Source organism: Nansenia antarctica (genome assembly GCF_963989245.1).
Source record: "Nansenia antarctica genome assembly, chromosome: 8".
Lineage (NCBI taxonomy): Eukaryota > Metazoa > Chordata > Actinopteri > Argentiniformes > Microstomatidae > Nansenia > Nansenia antarctica.
In genome coordinates this window covers 43,939,486-43,960,379 of record NC_137678.1, presented here as the reverse complement: position 1 = coordinate 43,960,379, position 20,894 = coordinate 43,939,486, and the positions used below count along the sequence as shown (strand labels likewise).

At 45.4% G+C, this 20,894-nt stretch overlaps 2 protein-coding genes across 2 annotated transcripts in view; both read left to right on the top strand.

The window, feature by feature from the left end:
* LOC308163667 (translation initiation factor eIF2 assembly protein-like) overlaps positions 1–2,575 on the top strand; it is a 112,057-nt gene extending 109,482 nt beyond the window's left edge. The window contains exon 14 of the transcript XR_013937624.1: positions 2,540–2,575. The gene's annotated coding sequence lies outside the window, so the exon portion shown is untranslated. The remainder of the gene's footprint in view (positions 1–2,539) is intronic.
* LOC308164241 (F-box DNA helicase 1-like) overlaps positions 1–20,894 on the top strand; it is a gene marked incomplete at both ends in the record, with an annotated part of 36,770 nt that overhangs the window by 11,107 nt on the left and 4,769 nt on the right. Inside the window, 12 exons of the mRNA XM_080538381.1 lie at positions 2,575–2,713; positions 2,916–3,097; positions 3,587–3,717; positions 5,399–5,567; positions 5,896–6,115; positions 6,315–6,405; positions 6,687–6,773; positions 8,933–9,069; positions 12,857–12,953; positions 13,637–13,800; positions 16,895–16,970; positions 20,295–20,495. Coding sequence (XP_080394507.1) covers positions 2,575–2,713; positions 2,916–3,097; positions 3,587–3,717; positions 5,399–5,567; positions 5,896–6,115; positions 6,315–6,405; positions 6,687–6,773; positions 8,933–9,069; positions 12,857–12,953; positions 13,637–13,800; positions 16,895–16,970; positions 20,295–20,495 — 1,694 coding nt within the window. The remainder of the gene's footprint in view (positions 1–2,574; positions 2,714–2,915; positions 3,098–3,586; positions 3,718–5,398; positions 5,568–5,895; positions 6,116–6,314; positions 6,406–6,686; positions 6,774–8,932; positions 9,070–12,856; positions 12,954–13,636; positions 13,801–16,894; positions 16,971–20,294; positions 20,496–20,894) is intronic.

The window sequence follows — 20,894 nt, the reverse complement described above, 5'->3', positions numbered from 1 at the left end:
CCTCCTCGCTAATCTGTATGGAGGCAGAGCCCTGTAATGCCCCCGTCAACTCAGTAGCCGCAGGTGGGCTGGATACTGAGGATGCCATCACCCCTGGTTTAAAGGGAGACCCCTCGGCAACCCCAGACACTCTTACTCCTGCCCCACAAGCATGCACTGCAAGAGCCAACGGTCTAACAGAGCCCCCCTTCCCACTGTAGGTTTTCTTTCCTTTTAGGACAGGACACTCCTGTTTCCAGTGACCCTTCTCAAGGCAATAATTGCATGTCGAGTTAGGATCTACTCTACTCTGACTGCCATGCTCCGACTTTGAAAAGGGGACAGAATAACCAGGACCTTCGTTAGGGAATTGTGTACGATTTACCAATAGGTCAGTCACGGTCGGATTTTGTCTACGGCTCCCCTCGCTACGAAAACGATGTTCACCAAACTGACTCTTATTAGTCAGTACAAATTCATCTGCCAACACCGCGGCTTGACCTGCTGTTTTCACCTTGTGTTCGTTAACGTAAGTGGCAATGCGATCAGGGACAATGGTTTTAAACTGTTCCAAAATAATCAAATTTGACAGATCCTCCAGAGTATTCACCTCTACCGCCACGCACCAACGATTGAAATGGCTGGTTAGTTCTCTTACAACCTCAACATGAGTTTGTTTGTCATGTTTCTTCCATTTTCTAAACCGCTGTCTGTAAGCTTCAGGAACAAGTTCATAAGCCCTAAGGATAGCGGCCTTAACTGTATCATAATCTTTCCTCTCTCTACCATTAAGAGCAATATAAGCTTCCTGAGCTCGGCCAATAAGCACACTCTGTAGTAATGCGGTGCGGTCTGAAGTAGACCAGTCCCTATCGTCGGCAACACTCTCAAACAGTGAAAAGAATACATCAGGATCTTTTTCATTAAACTTTGGCAACAGTCTAACCATGACAGACATATTATCCCTCTTTGAATTACTCGAATCGCCACCTCCACCGTCAGATAACTTTCCCTCAGCAATCAACCTAAGGCGCTCCCGTTCAAGAGCTAATTTATCCAACTCCAATTCCCTGTCCCTCGCACGCTCTTGTGCCTGAAACTCACGCTCTCGCGTCTGCTCTCGCGTCTGAAATTCACGCTCTTGCATCTGAAATTCACGCTCTCGCGTCTGTGATTCCATCTGTAATGCTAACAATTCCTTCTGTTGATCAAATGTTAACTCAGTGGACCCAGATGCAACCCCAACGGATATTTTAGGGACAGACAATTTACCCTTTAGTATGCCCCTATTAATTAACGTAGTCTGTAAAGCCTCCACTACGTCCTGTTTCTTTGCTCGGCCTTTCACCACCTCAAGCTTAACCTCATAATGTTCCACAACCTTCCACAGTTGTTCCTTCGTTAACTGTAACAATCCATCGACCGACGGAGCTGCCACAAACTCCTCAAAAACATCCATAACTCAATATAATCAAATAACCAATATTAACCAACCCTAACAAACGGGAATCTCCCCTCCTATTACAAACTCCTCCTATAAACTACTCCCATATCAGCCATAATCTTCAGCCCATTTAAAGCGAGTAACTGTGCACACATACAAAACAGAAAAGTAACTAACATACTTCGTAAGAGCTGCCCCGCATCTAACTCAGTAATGACTGACTAACCACTCAGCTAGTCTTCAGTGCGTTCACATGCAACTCTTCCACCAAGCAAATGCCTGGTGGCGCCCCCGCGTTCAACACACCAAAAATAACAAACGAAAACAATAAACAAGCGTTAAGCGCTTCTACTCCTAGCACGGGGGTTCACGTATAGCTCTGATGGTATCTAAACCACCCGCCCTACCTATCCTTCTCTGCTTTGCATAGAACACAGCACTCACCAAACTCCAGCCGAAAATCACAGCCAATACCAAGAGTTACGTCCTTGTCAGTACAGTCGGACGGCCAGCTCCCCCTCGTCACCAGCACCCAAACCAACGTACCAAATATACTAAACAATACATTACATCCAATCCAACAAAAACCCAATAACTATAAACAATAACCATGCGGGTCTCCCAATATAGAGTTGGACAAATCCAACAATCCAATCCCGAATATCAACTATGAAAAGGGAGAGAATATTGCTCTCACCAAATTCACTCCCGGACGAGCACCCAATTTGTTACGCTTGCCTGGCTCAGGACAAGGTGACAAAAAGGGAGACGACACATGGAGAACAATAATAGGAGATTTATTAAAGAATAATAGGTTGAATGGAAAGAATGATAAAGTAAATCATAACAACAACCAAAACGGCTGCTGGTCGACAAGGAAGAGACCGAGTCCATCAATTTGACCCCCTCTTAAAGTTCCTGGGACAATCAGGATGATCACCTTCACCTGTGCCCATCAGGAACCAAGAGAGAGGGTCAACAAGACAATAGATGTTTGGCGCCCACTGGTGGTACCAGTGTGGATCGTCACAGTGTGTGTGTGTGTGTGTGTGTCAGGTTCATGGCCCAGTATAAGCCATGCAGGGAGAGGGTGGAGGCTGCCGCGGTGCTGCAGAGTGTGATGTGTGTGTGTGTGTGTGTGTGTGTGTCAGGTTCATGGCCCAGTATAAGCCATGCAGGGAGAGGGTGGAGGCGGCCGCGGTGCTGCAGAGTCTGAGGAGCCACAGTCTCTTCCCCCAGGCGGAGGCCTGCCTCAAACACAGGCTCCCTCAACTAGAGGGCATGGAGGAGGTATGTGCCTTGTCATAACCCCCCCCCCACACACACACACACACACACACACACACACACACACACACACACACACACACACACACACAGCTGTTCATACACCTACAGATACACCTGAACTTCTGCACACTCACCATTATTAATTTCTGTGTGTGTGTGTGTGTGTGTGTGTGTGTGTGTGTGTGTGTGCGTGTGAGCGCAGGGTCCTAACCCGTGGGCGGCCATGACTCTGGTCCTCATGCTGAGTGACGGAGTGGGGGACGTCCAGGCCCTGGTGGAACGGCTGAGGCGCTGCCTGGCCTCAGACACCATCACAGAGTACCTCAGCGCCGTGGCAACCCTGCTGCTCGCCATGAGGAACAACAACATCAAGATCAGCAGCAGGTACGGACGGACGGATCGGATCGGTGGGACAGATGGACTGATGATTGATAGATAGACAGACAGACAGACGGACGGACGGACTGGTGAGACAGACAGACAGACAGACAGACAGACAGACGGACTGGTGAGACAGTTGTGCTGTAGATGGACGGACAGACAGACAGATTGGACAGACAGACAGATTGGACAGACAGATAGATTGGACAGACAGACAGACAGATTGGACAGACAGACAGATTGGACAGACAGACAGACAGACAGACAGACAGATTGGACAGACAGACAGATTGGACAGACAGACAGACAGACAGACAGACAGACAGACAGATTGGTCAGACAGACAGACAGACAGACAGATTGGACAGACAGACAGACAGACAGACAGACAGACAGGTGTAGATTTATGGACAAACTGGTCATATCATGGCGGTGAGCTGGTAGACAGTCCACTGTTGGCCCACTGACTGCACCTCTCTCCCTGGCCACCAGGTGGCACTACAACATCTTCTATGTCCTCCGCCTGATGGAGAACGCCCAGTGTCAGGTGACCCACGAACAGCAGCAGATCCTGAACCATGACATCCAGAGCGGCCACGTGGTTAAGATCATGGCCTTTGCAGGTAAAAACCAGGCACGCGGGAAGGTATTTTGACTGGGGGTGCTGAGGTGCTGTCTATAGGCTACAGGGGAAAAAATTGCCAGGGAAAAAATTATAACGATTTCTCTCCCTCCCTCTCGCTGATTGCTCGTTCGCTCACACGCACACAGTGGCATAACGACGGGCCCCAATGCACGGGCAATAATAGTTAAGCACGCACGCATGCACCCACACACTACAAAGACGTAACATTAAATATTTTACCAACAATGTGTTGGAATTTACAGTAATTTCCACTCAGCTCACAGTGTCCCACAATGTCCACAAACATGATGTTGACCATTATTACAGACAGCACTCCATGTCGATTGTTATTGCATCTTAACGGAAGCCCTTCGCTGCCGAAGAATCGGATGGATCTGAATATCAGTTCTAATACGTTTCTGGCCGTCTGTTGCTCTTTCTCAACAACGTCCGACAGTAGAGCATTAATGGGAGTGTTGTTAAGCGAAGCAAGCAATCTCACCGATTCTGAATGTATGTCAGACATCTCGTGTTGGCTAAACTTACAAAAGCCTCCTACTGTAAATGCACTTGTCTTTCTGTCGTGGTGCCTTAACCCCTTCTCTATATAGCTTTACTGCAAGAGAAGCAAAGAACAGGGTCTCTTTCAGTGACATAATGCAACCATTTCCACCTGGTAAACCAGCTTTTTTGAAATGAAATGAAACTCGAATGTCTCTGTTCCAATTTTCCTCCCAGGAAAACGTATGTCTGGTCGACACGGCTCGTCAAACAGGGGTGGGGGTGGGGGTGTCAAGACTCGGATGTCAAGTCCCTAGCAAGATATGACCATGTGATCACTAACATTAAAACTAACAAACACATTTTTACATTTATTACAAAAAACACATTTATTTTTATTCCCAAAAGCAACAATAGTTATTATATTGTTTTAAATTATTGTTTGAATAATATTTTTATTTTTAAAATTCAGGCAGGAGGAGCTCCTTCTGCTTGCCGCTAGGGGGTGCTGCAGCACCCTCAGCACCCCCCTTCCCGCGTCCCTGGGTAAAACCATAGCTTATCTCAGCTGAGTTGAGTCCATTGAACTCCATTGAACTCCATTGAACTAGCACTCAATGGAGACGAAGGAATAAGAATGTGAAGGTGACTCTATAGACTCAGTGTTTGACCTTCTCTCAAGTGTCACCTGAGTGCAAAGGTCATCCCCAGGTCGTTACAAGTTTATTTGTATGGCACGTTTCATACAACGGGGCAAGTCAAAGTGCTTTACATATAGCATAAAATAGAAGGAGGATAAGTAAGAAAATAAAAAATTACAAGAATAGGTACATATATATAGAAAATAAATAGATAAACATTTAACAATATAATAAGACAATGAATAAAAAGATATAGATAAAAGTGTTATTACTGCGACTTTATTCAAGCACTATCCTGGCCGATACAGTGTGAGAGATTGCAGTGTAAAAGGACACATTTGCAGTCACATTTAGCCATTTAGTGACATGCAACACATTTGGGGCGGGAGTGTCTGGCAACGAGACGAGTTCATTCAGGACTAGGCCTACATGATTTGTTCTAGGATTTTCTATCAATAAGTGATCATGATAATCGCAGAAGACACACACACACACACACACACACAAAGTGGTAAAAGTCAGTGCTGTGTGTTCCAGGCACTGGGAAGACCACCACACTGGTGAGGTATGCCCAGCAGAGGCCACACCTCCGTTTCCTGTACGTGGCCTTCAACAAGTCGGTTGCCATGGCGGCGCAGCGGTTGTTTCCCTCCAACGTAGACTGCCGGACGGTTCACTCCATGGCCTTTGCAGCTGTTGGCAAGAAGTCAGTCTGGCGTTTTATCAGAAGTCAAGCACTCATGTGTCTGTGTTTGTGCCTCACAGTTGAATTACTGTTCATTACTATTGCCAAAAAGTCCATCTGTTCTTGTGAAGTCTTTGAGAGTCTCAGAGTCTCTACTCGCTGTTGTTTACATACCAGTCAATTGTTTATGAACCGCACTACCAAATAGTCTGGCCTTTTGGTTTTCCTCTTTGTCTGCGTTGTGGTAAAATAACTGTACAAACCCCTCTCTCTCACCATTAAAGCGGTTGTTCTCGGGTCACTCGGTTCCCACGGTGGCGATGACCGCGGTCTTCTCTTCTTCTCCCAGGTATCAGGAGAAGAAGAAGCTGTCGTTCAACGTGGAGCCCTTCTCGGTGGCCCGGGTCCTGCCCAAGGGGCGCGGCGGCTTCGTCAACGCCAAGGTGGTCACCCAGACCCTCATCGCCTACATGGCCTCGGCCGATACGCACATCACCCCGGAGCACGTCCCCGCGAGGTACAAGATCACAAATGGGAACATGCAGATAACCAGCGAGGAACAGAAGAGGGTACGCACGACACACCTACTACAGGACACAGCACTCGAACCCAACGCCACCCCACAGCTTTTTTTTCACACACCTGACTTCTACTACACAAACACCACAAACACCTTCCGTCCCTACAAACTCCCACACACGCAGACATAGAAGCACACGCAAACAACACACTTCTTAATTAGTACATTATTTTTTGCAGTTTTTGCAGTTGTTTGTGAATGACGCCCAGGAGATCTGGGACAGAATGGTGGACTTGGGACACAGGAGCAGAGATTCAGGATACCACATGTGCGCTGACGGTAGGACTTTACGGACTTGACCCTACATCCAAATCATTCAATAGAAGATGTTCATATTTCAATTCCATTCGCAAATCTCAAGTCAGTATCGGTGTCTTATTGAGCTCCTCCCTCTTTCCCTAACTCACCTCTCTACCTCTTTCCTTTCCTCACCCCCCCCTCCCTCCCTCCCTCCCTCCCTCCCTCCCTCCCTCTCTCCCTCCCTCCCTCCCTCCCTCCCTCCCTCCCTCTCTCCCTCTCTCCCTCCCTCCCTCCCTCCCTCCCTCCCTCTCTCCCTCCAGGCTATCTGAAGCTGTGGCAGCTAGAGAGGCCGTGTCTGGACAACTATGATGCTATCTTTATTGACGAGGCTGAAGACTGCACGCCAGGTACACCTGAAGGCTGTGGATGGATGGAAGCTTACAACCAGACCTCTGGGCCCTATTCCACTATGCGAGATTATCTTCTAATCGGCGATAATTTCATTTTGCGTTCGGTTCCATCAATGTGGCTCAAATAATTCGCTGCTTGGTTGCTATGCAACCAATCCTTCTGAGTAATTCTGGTCGCGAGCAGGTTTAGAGGTTGGTTTAGGTAATACGTGCGTCAAAATTGTCTCACAGGCGGAAACTATATCCCGAACGACAGTTCCGTCAAGTGTCTTTTAGGAAATATTAGTTCCCACTTTTTATGAGATAGATAGTTTGACTGTGTGATAGATAGATAATTTGATATTTTGAAAGTGTGATAGATCGATAGATAGATAACTTGATATTTTGAAAGTGTGATAGATAGATAGATAGATAGATAGATAGATAGATAGATAGATAGATAGATAGATAGATAGATCGATAGTTAAATAAAAAAGTGTAACAAAAATAAATAATAAAAAATAGGTATGTCTATCAACTTGCATTGCCGACATCACAGCGGTGTGGCTGGCACAGTGGTTAAGGCAGCCAGCTAGAGTTCTGAATGTTGCGTGTTCGAGACTTGATTTAATTGAATGTTTTTTTTTTTTTTTTTTTACATTTAACCTTCATGCAAATCGATTTACAATATATATATATATATATATGTCTAAGTGAATCATCTATCCATCAATAATCATAAGAAAAAAATAATCTATGCCAAATCCAGGGTCGAGTTAGAAGAACATAATTTACTACTCAGAAAGGCTTCAAACACCATTGTAATCGTGTCAGTTCTTGTAAATTAGCCTGCACCATCATTTTATAGCCTACATACTTTTTTAGATGAGATTTTAGATTAGATTCAGACAACGAAATGCAGTAAAAAGCGTGTCAGAAGAAGGATTTGAACCACCGTCTTAAAATGACGAATAAATACTATGGCAGCGGTCGATACCACTATGCCATTGTGACGATATGACGGTTTGTAGCCTGCTGCTGATATCACCACAGTAGTAAATATTCATTTATTAAAATATGAACATATAACAATAACTGGGGCTAGTATGACCTACGCATTTAATCGGTCAGCAATTTCTTGCCAAACCATTTCCCTCGCCTTGTTAATTGCGGCAGTATTGCACTATTTTACATCTTATTTTTCCGTCTTCATAAAGATCAATAAGTCGGAATGCTGCGCAAAAGTAGGACCCCTGCAGAGTGGAGTATCTTCATTTCGACAGTTTGACTCTTCTGGGCTCTTTATGTCTGCGTGCATGCGCCCATATGGAGGATTTCTAAGCCTGTGTTCTGTGAACACTCATGACACAAGCCTGATCCTCGTTTGAGGAATCACCTGAGGCTTGAATTCCAATCCCGAGTTGCCTGATCGCCTGATTTCTTTTTATCGCTGATATACTAATCAACGTTAGTGGAACAGCCCCCTGGTGTCAGACAGACCTCTGGTGTCAGACAGACAACCAGACCTCTGGTGTCAAACAGACAACCAGACCTCTGGTGTCAGACAGACAACCAGACCTCTGGTGTCAGACAGACGCTCCACAGTGAATATGGGTCACGCTCATTCATATTCACCAGCTAGAGTGTCTGCCCTGAGATTGGGAGCTTGTGAGTTCGTGAGTTCGATCCCCGGCCGAGTCATACCAAAGACTATAAAAATGGTACCCGATGCCTCCCTGCTTGGCTCTCAGCATTAAGGGTTGGATTGGAGGGGGTAAGACCCTGAGACATACCAGCGTTATGTCCAGGGGGTGTACTTGTACATCAAGCCGCCTCACGCTATGGAAACAGGAGATAGGGCCGTTAGGCTCGAGAACCATCGGTTCTCAAGGCTACTTACTTACTTGACTTTATTATTGTTATTATTATTATTGTTATTATTGTTATTATTATTATTATTAACCATTCATAACTTGGCCCAGTTGTGCAGTAGAGAGACTAGGGCTGTCCTTGACAGGTACACACAAGGCCGAGCTCAGACCTGCTCTGTCTAGTCAGCAGAGCCAACAACTCTCTTCTCTCTCTCTCTCCCCCTCTCTCTCTCTCTCTCTCTCTCTCTCCCCCCCCTCTCTCTTCTCTCTCGCCTCTCTCTCTCTCTCTCTCTCTCTCTCTCTCAGCCATCATGGACATCATGTTGTCTCAGTGTTGTGGGAAGATCCTGGTTGGAGACCCTCACCAGCAGATCTACACCTTCAGGGGAGCGGTCAACGCTCTTCATCTAGTGGCACACACACACCTCTACTACCTCACCCAGGTACACACACACACACACACACACACCTCTACTACCTCACCCAGGTACACACACACACACACACACACACACACCTCTACTACCTCACCCAGGTACACACACACACACAGGGGCGGACTGGGATCAAAAAACAGCCCTGGCATTTGCGACACAACAGCCCTATTTCCAAACGCAACACGGATTGTTAACATAAAAAGTCAGAGGACAGATGCCAAACTACCGACATGTTTGCTGTAATTATATGTATTATCAGTAGGCAGTCATCAGTCAATATCTCTTTCAATAGCCTTTTCACCCCGAATGTACTTTTTGGTGCTATTTTCGGCCCAATACATGCGAATTTCGGTGCATTCCTACTTCCAACTACACTTGCTCCCTGCATCCAGTTGTTGCACATTAACTGCATCGCTCTCATCAAATTCCCCCATTCTGAAAATGAAAGCAGTGTAACGTTAACTGCTGACTGCTGTTATAAACGGAATGATGACATGAGGTGCGTGTCCACTGGCGATATAGAACTGACTACGATAGTTATGGAGATAATACTCCAGTTCTACATCGTGGAGCTCCGCCCCATAGGGGAGCTCTGCTCCTATTGGTTTACCCCGCTACCTAAAGCTCTGCTCCTATTGGTTTACCCTGCTACCTAAAGCTCTGCTCCTATTGGTTTACATACTCCAGTTCTACATCGTTGAGCTCCGCCCCATAGGGGAGCTCTGCTCCTATTGGTTTAGGGCCCTGGGCATCCGCGATGCAGAACTGCGTGGATGGCCCGGCCGATATAAAATGTTTTGGGCTGCGGTCTGCTGAAATAAGTTATTTTCAATGAAAATCACCAGAGACAAAATTACAAATATATATATATATATTTTATATAATACATTCTGAGCGGCCCAGAGTCTCGCGGCCCTCCTGGCATTTGCCAGGCTTGCCCGGTGGCCAGTCCGCCCGCGCACACACACACACACACACCTCTACTACCTCACCCAGGTACACACACACACACACACACACACACCTCTACTACCTCACCCAGGTACACACACACACACACACACCTCTACTACCTCACCCAGGTACACACACACACACACACACCTCTACTACCTCACCCAGGTACACACACACACACACACACACACCTCTACTACCTCACCCAGGTACACACACACAGACACACACACCTCTACTACCTCACCCAGGTACACACACACACCTCTACTACCTCACCCAGGTACACACACACACACACACACACACCTCTACTACCTCACCCAGGTACACACACACACACACACACACACACACCTCTACTACCTCACCCAGGTACACACACACACACACACACACACCTCTACTACCTCACCCAGGTACACACACACACACACACCTCTACTACCTCACCCAGGTACACACACACACACACCTCTACTACCTCACCCAGGTACACACACACACACACACCTCTACTGCCTCACCCAGGTACACTACACACACACACACACACACACACCTCTACTACCTCACCCAGGTACACACACACACACACACACCTCTACTACCTCACCCAGGTACACACACACACACACACACACACACACCTCTACTACGTCACCCAGGTACACACACACACACACACACACACACACACACCTCTACTACCTCACCCAGGTACACACACACACATACACACACCTCTACTACCTCACCCAGGTATACACACACACACACACACACACCTCTATTACCTCACCCAGGTACACACACACACACACACCTCTACTACCTCACCCAGGTACACACACACACATACACACACACACACACACCTCTACTACCTCACCCAGGTACACACACACACACACCTCTACTCAGGCATGATAATCGCTCACCTTTTGTCGAAATTAGCCGTTTTGAATCCAAAATAAGTGACTTCCTTGAATCATATAGATCCGATGAGTTTTTTTTTGGGGGGGGGGGAGCGGTCTCGTATCCTTCTCACCTTTTTCACCCCGACCTGTTTTCATGCCTGCTACTACCTCACCCAGGTACACACACACACACACACACACATCTCTACTACCTCACCCAGGTACACACACACACACACACACACACACCTCTACTACCCCACCCAGGTACACACGCACACGCACACACACACACACACACACACACACACCTCTACTACCTCACCCAGGTACACACACACACACACACACACCTCTACTACCTCACCCAGGTACACACACACACACACACACACTTCTACTACCTCACCCAGGTACACGCACACACACACACTTCTACTACCTCACCCAGGTACACACACACACACCAGGGTTTCCGTTAGAAAAAATTGGCGCCGGTCAACGTGTCCGGGAAGATTTCAATTTACCGGACAAACGTGAGATATTCCGGTCATCATATTAAAATATAATATAACTTTTTGTCGCGGTGATTACTGTTGTGTAGCCTATATATGCCGTTTGATGTCTATTTCTCATCCGATACGATTAGATGCGAGCTATATAATAAATATAATAATATAGGCTTTCATGATTCGCATGCGCGCTATGCCATATGTCCAGCGCTGAACGCGCGCCACACTGGGAACTGAACAGACTGCATCGATCAATGAACGGACTCCACATTACGTTAACTGAAGTCTGTTAAATTGTTCGGGATTAATGTGAGTTTTCTATTTTCTCTTTCCAGTTTTACCCTTTTTTATCAATAAAACAACGTCATTTCTATAACCAGGTCTCGCTGGTTGGGAAGGCATTTAGTTTAACTGCCTGTCAAATCATACTTAATCGGACTCGGGAGTATGACAATGAGGAGAACATAACTGCTTATTGAGAAACAATTGATAGGTAGGCTGGGATACGTATATAAAGAAATACCACAATGTCTAGATTTATAACATTTTATTGAAAAGTGCAACATTCTCATATTCGTTGCTCCTCTCGTGAATCCGTTATTCCTCCCCGATTTTTTGCACGGTGAGCAGAACATTTTTCCTTCCCCATCTAAACGCAGCCATTCAACTCGGAACCCTCGAGACTTTTTGGCTGGAGGAGCCACTACGGCGTCAGCCGCCTCCATCTCTTTAGAGTCAGACTTCTCCTCAGACTCATTGTAGCTTGGTTTCATTAAGTAATTGTTAAGCTTACGTCTTGCCATGTTTACCTCTCGCTCGCTATGGTGCACTTTGAGCTGCAACGTTTGCAGGTTAAAAGCGCTAGCCTATACAAATAAAAGTTATTATTATTATTATGGTGGCCCGCTACGCAGGGTTGCCAGATGGGCCGGGTTATCGCCGAATGGGCTACTGGGTTTAGCGGTAATAGACTGGTTAGGCTGTAAATTGTCAATCCCATCTGGCAACCCTGCCGCTAGGCAGGCTATTACCGCTGTTTCGCGGAGTCATCATGATGCCTGCGTCAAATCATATAATAATAAAAGAAATATATAGCCTATATATTCGTCTTTTTTAATATAGAAGGAATCAGAATGTGACAATTAAACTTTAGCGAATTGTATTCAAATTGTGCTTAGAGGGAATTATTTTCACCGGACATTATGACCGAAGAGGTTTAAATTTGTCGGACTTCAACAGATTTTACCGGACAAAGACCGGTAATTACCGGTTAACGGAAACCCAGACACACACACACACACACACACACATGCCTGAACTGTCATATCCAGGTTGTTCAAGTCGTGTCACTACTCAGGCTGTGTGTGTGTGTGTGTGTGTGTGTGTGTGTGTGTGTCTCCTCAGAGCTTTCGTTTCGGTGCTGATATCGCCTACATCGGAGCCACCATTCTCCACGTGTGTAAGAAAGAGCAGAAGATCCTTGTGGGAGGGAAGCAGGAGGGTGAGTAAGCACTGAGGAAACACTTCCATACGTGACCATGTTCCCCTCCTCCCCCTCTGTGTGTGTGTGTGTGTATGTGTGTGTGTGTGTGTGTGTGTGTGTGTGTGTGTGTGTGAACATCTCACAACTGGGCTACAAATGTCATCTTTTAGTTTTCATGTTTGGCAGCCTGGGTCATGTTCACCAGCTGGTGGTTAGGGGCCTTCAGATGGCCCACATCTCCAAGAGAAAGGCTAAACAGTTAGCAAGGTATTGCTCCATATCTGCTATTATCAGTAGCCGCTCAATATGGAGACGGCGTTGCTTTTTGTACCCTTAGAGTAGATACTGTTTTACAGTAATGCTGTTGTATCTGTTAACCCACCTCTGTGTTAATATTGCGATGGTTGCTGTACAGTCACAAACGTAAATGAATGACTCCCAATGAACTGATTGCACTGATAGTGTTTGTCCTTAATGCGCTTTGTATTTATGTGGACATAAATTAAGCATTTCAAATGTGTGTGTGTGTGTGTGTGTGTGTGTGTGTGTGTGTGTGTGTGTGTGTGTGTGTGTGTCTGTGTGTCTGTGTGTGTGTGTGTGTGTGTGTGTCTGTCTGTCTGTCTGTCTGTCTGTCTGTCTGTCTGTCTGTCTGTCTGTCTGTCTGTGTGTGTGTGTGTGTGTGTGTGTGTGTGTGTTTACAGGCAGTGTGCGAGGTACTACTGGGGACACACTGGACATCCTGAAGTCTGGGCTGAGTCCAGAGCAGGGGAAGATAGCCATCCTGGCGCGCAGCAACGCCACTGTGTTTGATGAAGCTGTGAGACTCATCACTGCCAATCCCCACTGTAGACTGCACATCGTAGGGGTCAGTGTCTTAAATGCGCTACACGTACACACACACACACACACACACACACACACACACACACACACACACACACACACACACACGAGGGGTAGTGGTGGTCTAGTGGATAGTGAGTTGGACTTGGGATCGGAAGGTTGTGAGTTCAAATCCCGCCTGAAGCCACACCACTACTAGTGTGCCCTTGAGTAAGGCACTTAGCCCTCAGTTACTCCAGGGGGAATGTCCCTGTAATTCGTAATTGTAAGTCGCTTTGGATAAAAGCGTCTGCTAAATGGCAAAATTAATTAAATTACACACACACACACACACACACACACACACACAAACAACCCCTCAGCTGTGACTATTCAGAATAAAGCACCAGTGATAATAACAGTTCCTTAACAACATGGTGAATTGGAGAATTGTGAAAGAAAACAATGCCGTTAATACGTATTGTAAATTGTAGTGATTTCTGCCCTGCACTCAGAAACATAGTTCTCAAAACGACCACTGTTGTCACGGTAACGTGATAAACAAGTCTTTGTCATTCAAGTGTTGGCACGTGGACATTACTGCAACGTATGGTGAATAAACCAGGTTTGGAACACCTCTCGGCCAATCACAATGGACCTATCGCTAAGCCACGGCCCCTTTGAAAACTCGGACAAACAAACAACGCTTCACTGACAGTGACTGACTGACCGACCGTGACTGAATTACATTCAATGACTTACAATGGCGGGAGTTGGCAAATTACTGATTTCTGATTTACCACAGCAAGTAATAGACATGTTTTTCTTTTTACTTTTCACCATCAGATATTAGCGAGTTGGACAATTTCTATTTTGGGGCGTGGCTTAGCGATAGGTCCATTCTTGTTCTGAACAAACCGTTGTATATGACAAACACAGGCCAGGTGGAAAATCTTGAAGGTTATCTTGAAGGTTAGCTACTCTGAAAGGATAATTCCGTGTCTATCAACAGTTCTACCTTGTTTTACGTCAGATCTGGCCTTGCCCTGATTGGCTCTACTCATGAGAGGGATCAAAACTCAACCATAATAATCATAACAGCTGACTTGTAAGAGTTTCAATAAACGGTACCTCCAAATATGACCATACTTACAGACGACCATCTCAATTGCGACATTTGTTTCGTTGAGACATTCCATCAAATATCTACTACCTTGAATAAATAGTGCCTCGAATGAATAGGCGTACCTCGTTAACATCGGTTTTGTACCATCGACCCTTTTGACCTTTGAAGGGTCTCATCAGACTTAACACAGAGCTCAGTGTTTCCTCTACATGCATTTATTGGTGGCGGGCCGCCACGATGGAATTTCCTCCGCCACGAATTGATTCAGTCCACAAAAACAAAAAAAACAAAAAGTTCTCAAAAAAAAAAAAAAAAAACTGAACATTTTAGCTGATTAAAATATATCTGATCCTAGATCAGCGCTATAATGGATGTTGACTAAAAGTGCACCTAAATCCACGCCCATCTCTCTCTAACCGCTGATCCAAAATCAGATTAATGACATTCAGTTGACGACGTGACACAAGGGCTCCTGATTGGTCTAAATGTGAACTGTGGTATTATTGTTATTGTGTACAGGCCACCGTAGTGACATCCGGGGGGTATTTCATCAACATCGCTAAAGGGAAAATCCAGGTTTAGTCTGATAAATCTCGCGAGAGTTCTTACAAATATCCAGGCATATTCTGATAGGTCTCGCGAGAGTTATCAAAAATAAGCCAGGATTTTCCTTTAGCGACGTTGATGGAATACCCCCCAGGTCAGGTGGGCAGGTTACGACGAGACAACAAGAGACCGGTATTGTAGAGCTTACAGAGCGAGTTAAAATAAAGACACTTACATTGAAATACAGAAGGACTCACGTGTATGTTTAATAGAATAACACGACATGGTGTCAGAAGTCCTGTAAGTGAGTGTTAAGAGTTAGATCGGCCGACAAGTGTCATTTGAGCTCGTGACGGTGAGAAGGGAGAAGAAAAGATGGATGCTAATGCTAACGCGGGAGCAGCTGCAGTCCAGAGAACGGCGCCAGTTTCAAGTGCTACGTTAGCAGACATTAGCAAGTCAAAAAACGATTCTTATGTGCCGTCACTTTAGCAACGACACAGTATTGTCAAGGGGAAAAGAAGGGGAGACGATTTTTTTATTGACAACGGAATTACATGCTGGAAAAACATGCAGCTAAAATTCAGGGAACATTTGGACAATAAGAGACACACGGGAGAAGTACGGGAAAACAGGGCTCATGTGGGTCTCATCAAAGGTAAGAGTTTGTTTTCTTTAACTCAGCTGATACTCAGCTGTTTACCGAATGCTCCATCTGACTGTGATTTTACTTCTGTAATGTGGTGGGTTGACATAATTCACGCACGGAACTATAGGTTGAGACTATTGTTCCGTCCGTAGTACCCAAGTTGTTTAGACTGTTCTATTTACTGCTTGAGTGTGTTGTTGACAATCGTTCATGTCCTTCATTAAACGTTTAGCTTTGTCATTTGATACGCCGCCTACGACTACCATCTCTCTGCACTACAGTAAACAGTTAATCAGTAACGTTAGCCGCTTTTGTGCTCATGTAGGCCTACTTCGTATTATATTATAGCTGATGATCTTTGTGTGTGTATGTGACTGTCAGTCACAAGTTTATATTCTGTATATTCATTTTTTTTGGCCATCCTCTAGTTTTGGCTGTGATTAGAAAAAAAAAAAAAAAAAAAACGTTGTTTTGAGCGCGCGTGCGCGTTTCATGCGCGTGCACGCTAAAAAATCGCGCGCGCTGCGCGCGCGGCCACGGCCACCCGCCACCATTGGAAAAATTCCTGGAGGAAACACTGGAGCTAATTGATTTTACAACTCACCTGCAAGATCACTTAACGCCTATATGAGGAGCCAGAGCAAACTCTACCACCGTTTTCCATCACAAGCAACGTTAACCATGAACATAGAAATGTGTCTTTCTTTATTTAGCCTTTATTGCATTCAATGGCTGCTGGGAATAAAAACTAAATATATATTGTAATCTTAAGTGTATCTATGACCTTGTTTTCCTGCCCCTTCACTTCCACGTCAGGGGGTTGAGAACTTTGGCCTGCAGAAGATTCTGGACATTTGGCGTCTGAGGCAGCCAGAAAACAGCCGGGGGGAAGGTAAGAGTACACACGCACACGCACACACACACACACACACACACACACACACACACACACACACACACACACACACACACAGAGAAACACACACACACACACATTTTAAATGCTTTATTTATGTCCACATACATGTACAATTCTAAAGGACATAAATATTAACAGTGCATTTTGATATCATGGAAACAATCTGTTACAGTAATGCTGAGCCAACAAACAGTTCTGCCACACACAGGATGTTATGATACCAGTGGGTTGACAGATACAGTATCAGTACTGTACAACAGACAGTATCCAGCTCATGGGTACAGGAAGCACCGCCTTCTCCATATTGAGCGGCTACCAATAACAGCGGATACTGAGCAATATTTTGCTAACTGTTTGGCCCTTCTCTTAGGTAGACCAGCCATTTGAAGGCCTCTAACAACAGACTTATGAACACTCTCACACACACACACAGACACACACACACACACACACACACACACACACACACACACACACACAGACACAGACACAGACACAGACACACACACACACACACACACACACGGTTAGCCTGGGAGACATTCTCTTGTAGTTGGGTTCTGGGGGGAGAGATACCCACAGTTAAGTCATGGGATCACAATGTTGGGAAACTGGATTTGGAGCAAGGCCATACTATGAAATGGGAGGTAACGGAGGCTTCCTCTCATAAGAACTCTGCCCTGTTCTCTGTATCTGACTGACTCTGGAGAAACTCCTAGAGACACACTGTTGTACTCCTGCAAGCTTGTATTACTACGTATTATTTTTCATTGTTAGGGTTTGTGTGTGTGTGTGTGTGTGTGTGTGTGTGTGTGTGTGTGTGTGTATGTGTGTATGTGTGTGTGTGTGCGTGTGTGTGTGTGTGTGTGTGTCTGTGCGCGTGTGTGTGTGCGCGCGCACGTGTGCGTGCACTGTGTGTGTGTCATCATGCCCACACAGTTTGTGTGTGTGGGTGTGTGTGTATGTGTGTGTATGTGTGTGTGTGAGTGGGTGTGAGTGTGAGTGAGTGTGTGTGTGTGTGTGAGTGGGTGTGAGTGTGAGTGTGAGTGGGTGTGAGTGTGAGTGAGTGTGTGTGTGTGTGTGTGTGTGTCCTATGTGCATGTATGTGTAGATGTGCTACTGTTATAATTGATTTACATTATGATGAGATATTCATCATGTCTCAAAATCATATTGTATCTTATCTTACTTACCATCTTATCTTAGTACTACCTCTACTATACTACTTTTTCAAAACATATCAATAATAATTCAACACATAAGTTCAGTCCATTCAAAGTGGAGGAGGGGTCAAGCTGTCAATCAGAGGGTGAGGGACCCAAGTCTCAGACACAGGAAGTCCATTTCCTCAGCCAAATCTGGAACCCCGGAAACGACTTCCTGTTTCTGCCTTTTCCTTGGAGGCTCCACCACCACCTCCTCCTCCTCTTCCTCCTCCATAAGTCTGGCCTTCCTCCTCTTCAGCAATGCTACTGAACAAATGATGGCCTCTCTATCTCTCTGGTGGTCACTCAAAGCCCTGGACATCATTCCCTTGTAGATGTGGACCAGACGACCCTTATCCTGCTCAGACAGGTTCTGGTCGTTCATGATCTGGTAGCAGTGGTGCTGGAGCACGGTCATGTTGTGTCTGAACCGCTGCTCCCAGTTCAGCCAGGTGTCCCAGGGTGGGAGACCAGGGGCGGCTGCCTGCACAGGTGTGTGAGGCTGAGGAGAGGGAGGCTGTAGAAGAAGTCATGATACATTTCTGAATAATTCTTGTTACAATGTAATTTCTTCACAAATGATGCAGTTTTACAAATACTTGAGAGAGTAGTAGAGAGTTGTAGAGAGTTTTGGGGGTGAGAGAGAGGTACTCACTGGAGATGTGAGCCGAGGCTTGGTTGCACACCTGCCTCCCTCCCCTGCAGCAGAGAGCACCTGAAGTGTGGCAGAACGGTCAACTTGTTGAGTATGGACGCTCATTTTTGAAAAATTTGGAATTTTAGCTTGTTGAAATAAGTCACAGGTCTAGTCTTGGGGTTGTTGCCACCAAAACTGAATTCCATTCAACATTGCTGGCTATCAACCAAACATTCTAATCTCAAACATTCTGCTGAAGTTGCTAGGATTGATTGTGACATCAACATATTCAAAAGTAATTGCATCTTTATAATTCTTAGTTTCTATGGAAATGAGTCAAATGTGTATATTTTCAAATCATATTTTGCGCTCAGCAACCAAACATTCTAAATTCAGAGATTCTTAATGATTGTGATGGCATCAAATCTACTGTGTGTGTGTGTGTGTGTGTGTGTGTGTGTGTGTGTGTGTGTGTGTGTCTGTGTGTCTGTGGGTGTCTGTGGGTGTACTGTGTGTATGTGTGTATGTCAGGGTATCCGCGGTGTGTTGAAAAGTATTAAAAGTTGATAAATCAATTTTGGGAAAATCAAGACCTGTAATAAGTATTAAAAAGTCTTATTACGATTTTATGAGGTCTTGAATTTTGTTGGTATTTTTCTGAATTAGACTCTGTCCAAAGAGTTTGAGTCCTATTTTTTTTTTTTTTTTTAAAGTTCGTGAATTTATTAGTTTTATTAAAAAACAAAGATGAACGGGAAATTCTGTTGTATGATAGTGGTCTAGTCTATTGCAAACTAAAACTGTTAAGTTAAAGGTGTCACTGATGTAAACGGTTACAGCTTGAAGTGGCGGTGAGGTCTGGAAGAATATTGACACGGTCTTTAAAAAGTCTTAGAAAGGTATTGAAATTAACCTCAAGATTCCTGTATATACCCTGTATTAGATTTGTGTGTGTCTTCATTCACAGAATTTGGGAGTTTGATACCCAACCAAATTTATTAGGGAGAAAGGAGTATTCCTCCACGGGCCGTAATAAAAGCCTAAAACCTTCTCTCTCCCCTGGCCTAAAACCTTCTCTCTCCCCTGACCTAAAACCTCCTCTCTCCCCTGGCCTAAAACCTTCTCTCTCCCCTGGCCTAAAACCTTCTCTCTCCCCTGGCCTAAAACCTTCTCTCTCCCCTGGCCTAAAACCTTCTATCTCCCAAGGCCTAAAACCTTCTCTCTCCCAAGGCCTAAAACCTTCTCTCTCCCAAGGCCTAAAACCTTCTCTCTCCCAAGGCCTAAAACCTTCTCTCTCCCAAGGCCTAAAACCTTCTCTTCTTGGGAGATTCAAGACCTTGGTGCTCGCCTACCGGGTGGCAAAGGGAACAGACTCTATCTACTTGCATAAAGGTGTCTGCTAAATGTAAAACATGTTCATGTTTATCTCCCCCTCCCATCCCCCCTGTGGTGCAGGAATAATTCAGGACAGCTTCATCCGGAACTTTGCCAGGAGTACAACGCTGGGGGGTTACCAGGGGCTGAAGCAGTACGCCACCAACACAGAGGACCGCGAGCTGGAGGTCAAACTGGCCATCGTGGAGAAGTACAACAGCCGCATCCCCGAACTGGTGCAGCGCATCTGCGGCTGCACCGAGAGCCACCCTCAGAACGCAGGTACACACACACACACACACACACACACACACACACACACACACACACACACACGTTTAAACGACATAGACATAAAACACCACAATGGTACAGAAGGCTTAGCTACAGATGGGTCAGTGATATAATAATAATAATAATAATAATAATAATAATAATAATACATTAGACTTATATAGCGCTTTTCTAGACACTCAAAGACGCTTTACAAACTGAAAAGATCGAGTAGTAATAATAAAAAGACACAAAAAATAAATGAAAGAAAGTAGTCTTATACATTTTTGTATTACTAAATCAAAATCTAAGTGTCTTTGTAGGACAATCTACTCTGTATACTGCAATTATAGATTTCGGGCGGAGAAGCAGCGAACAAGCAACGCCAGTGTCCTCTCTCGACAGGCA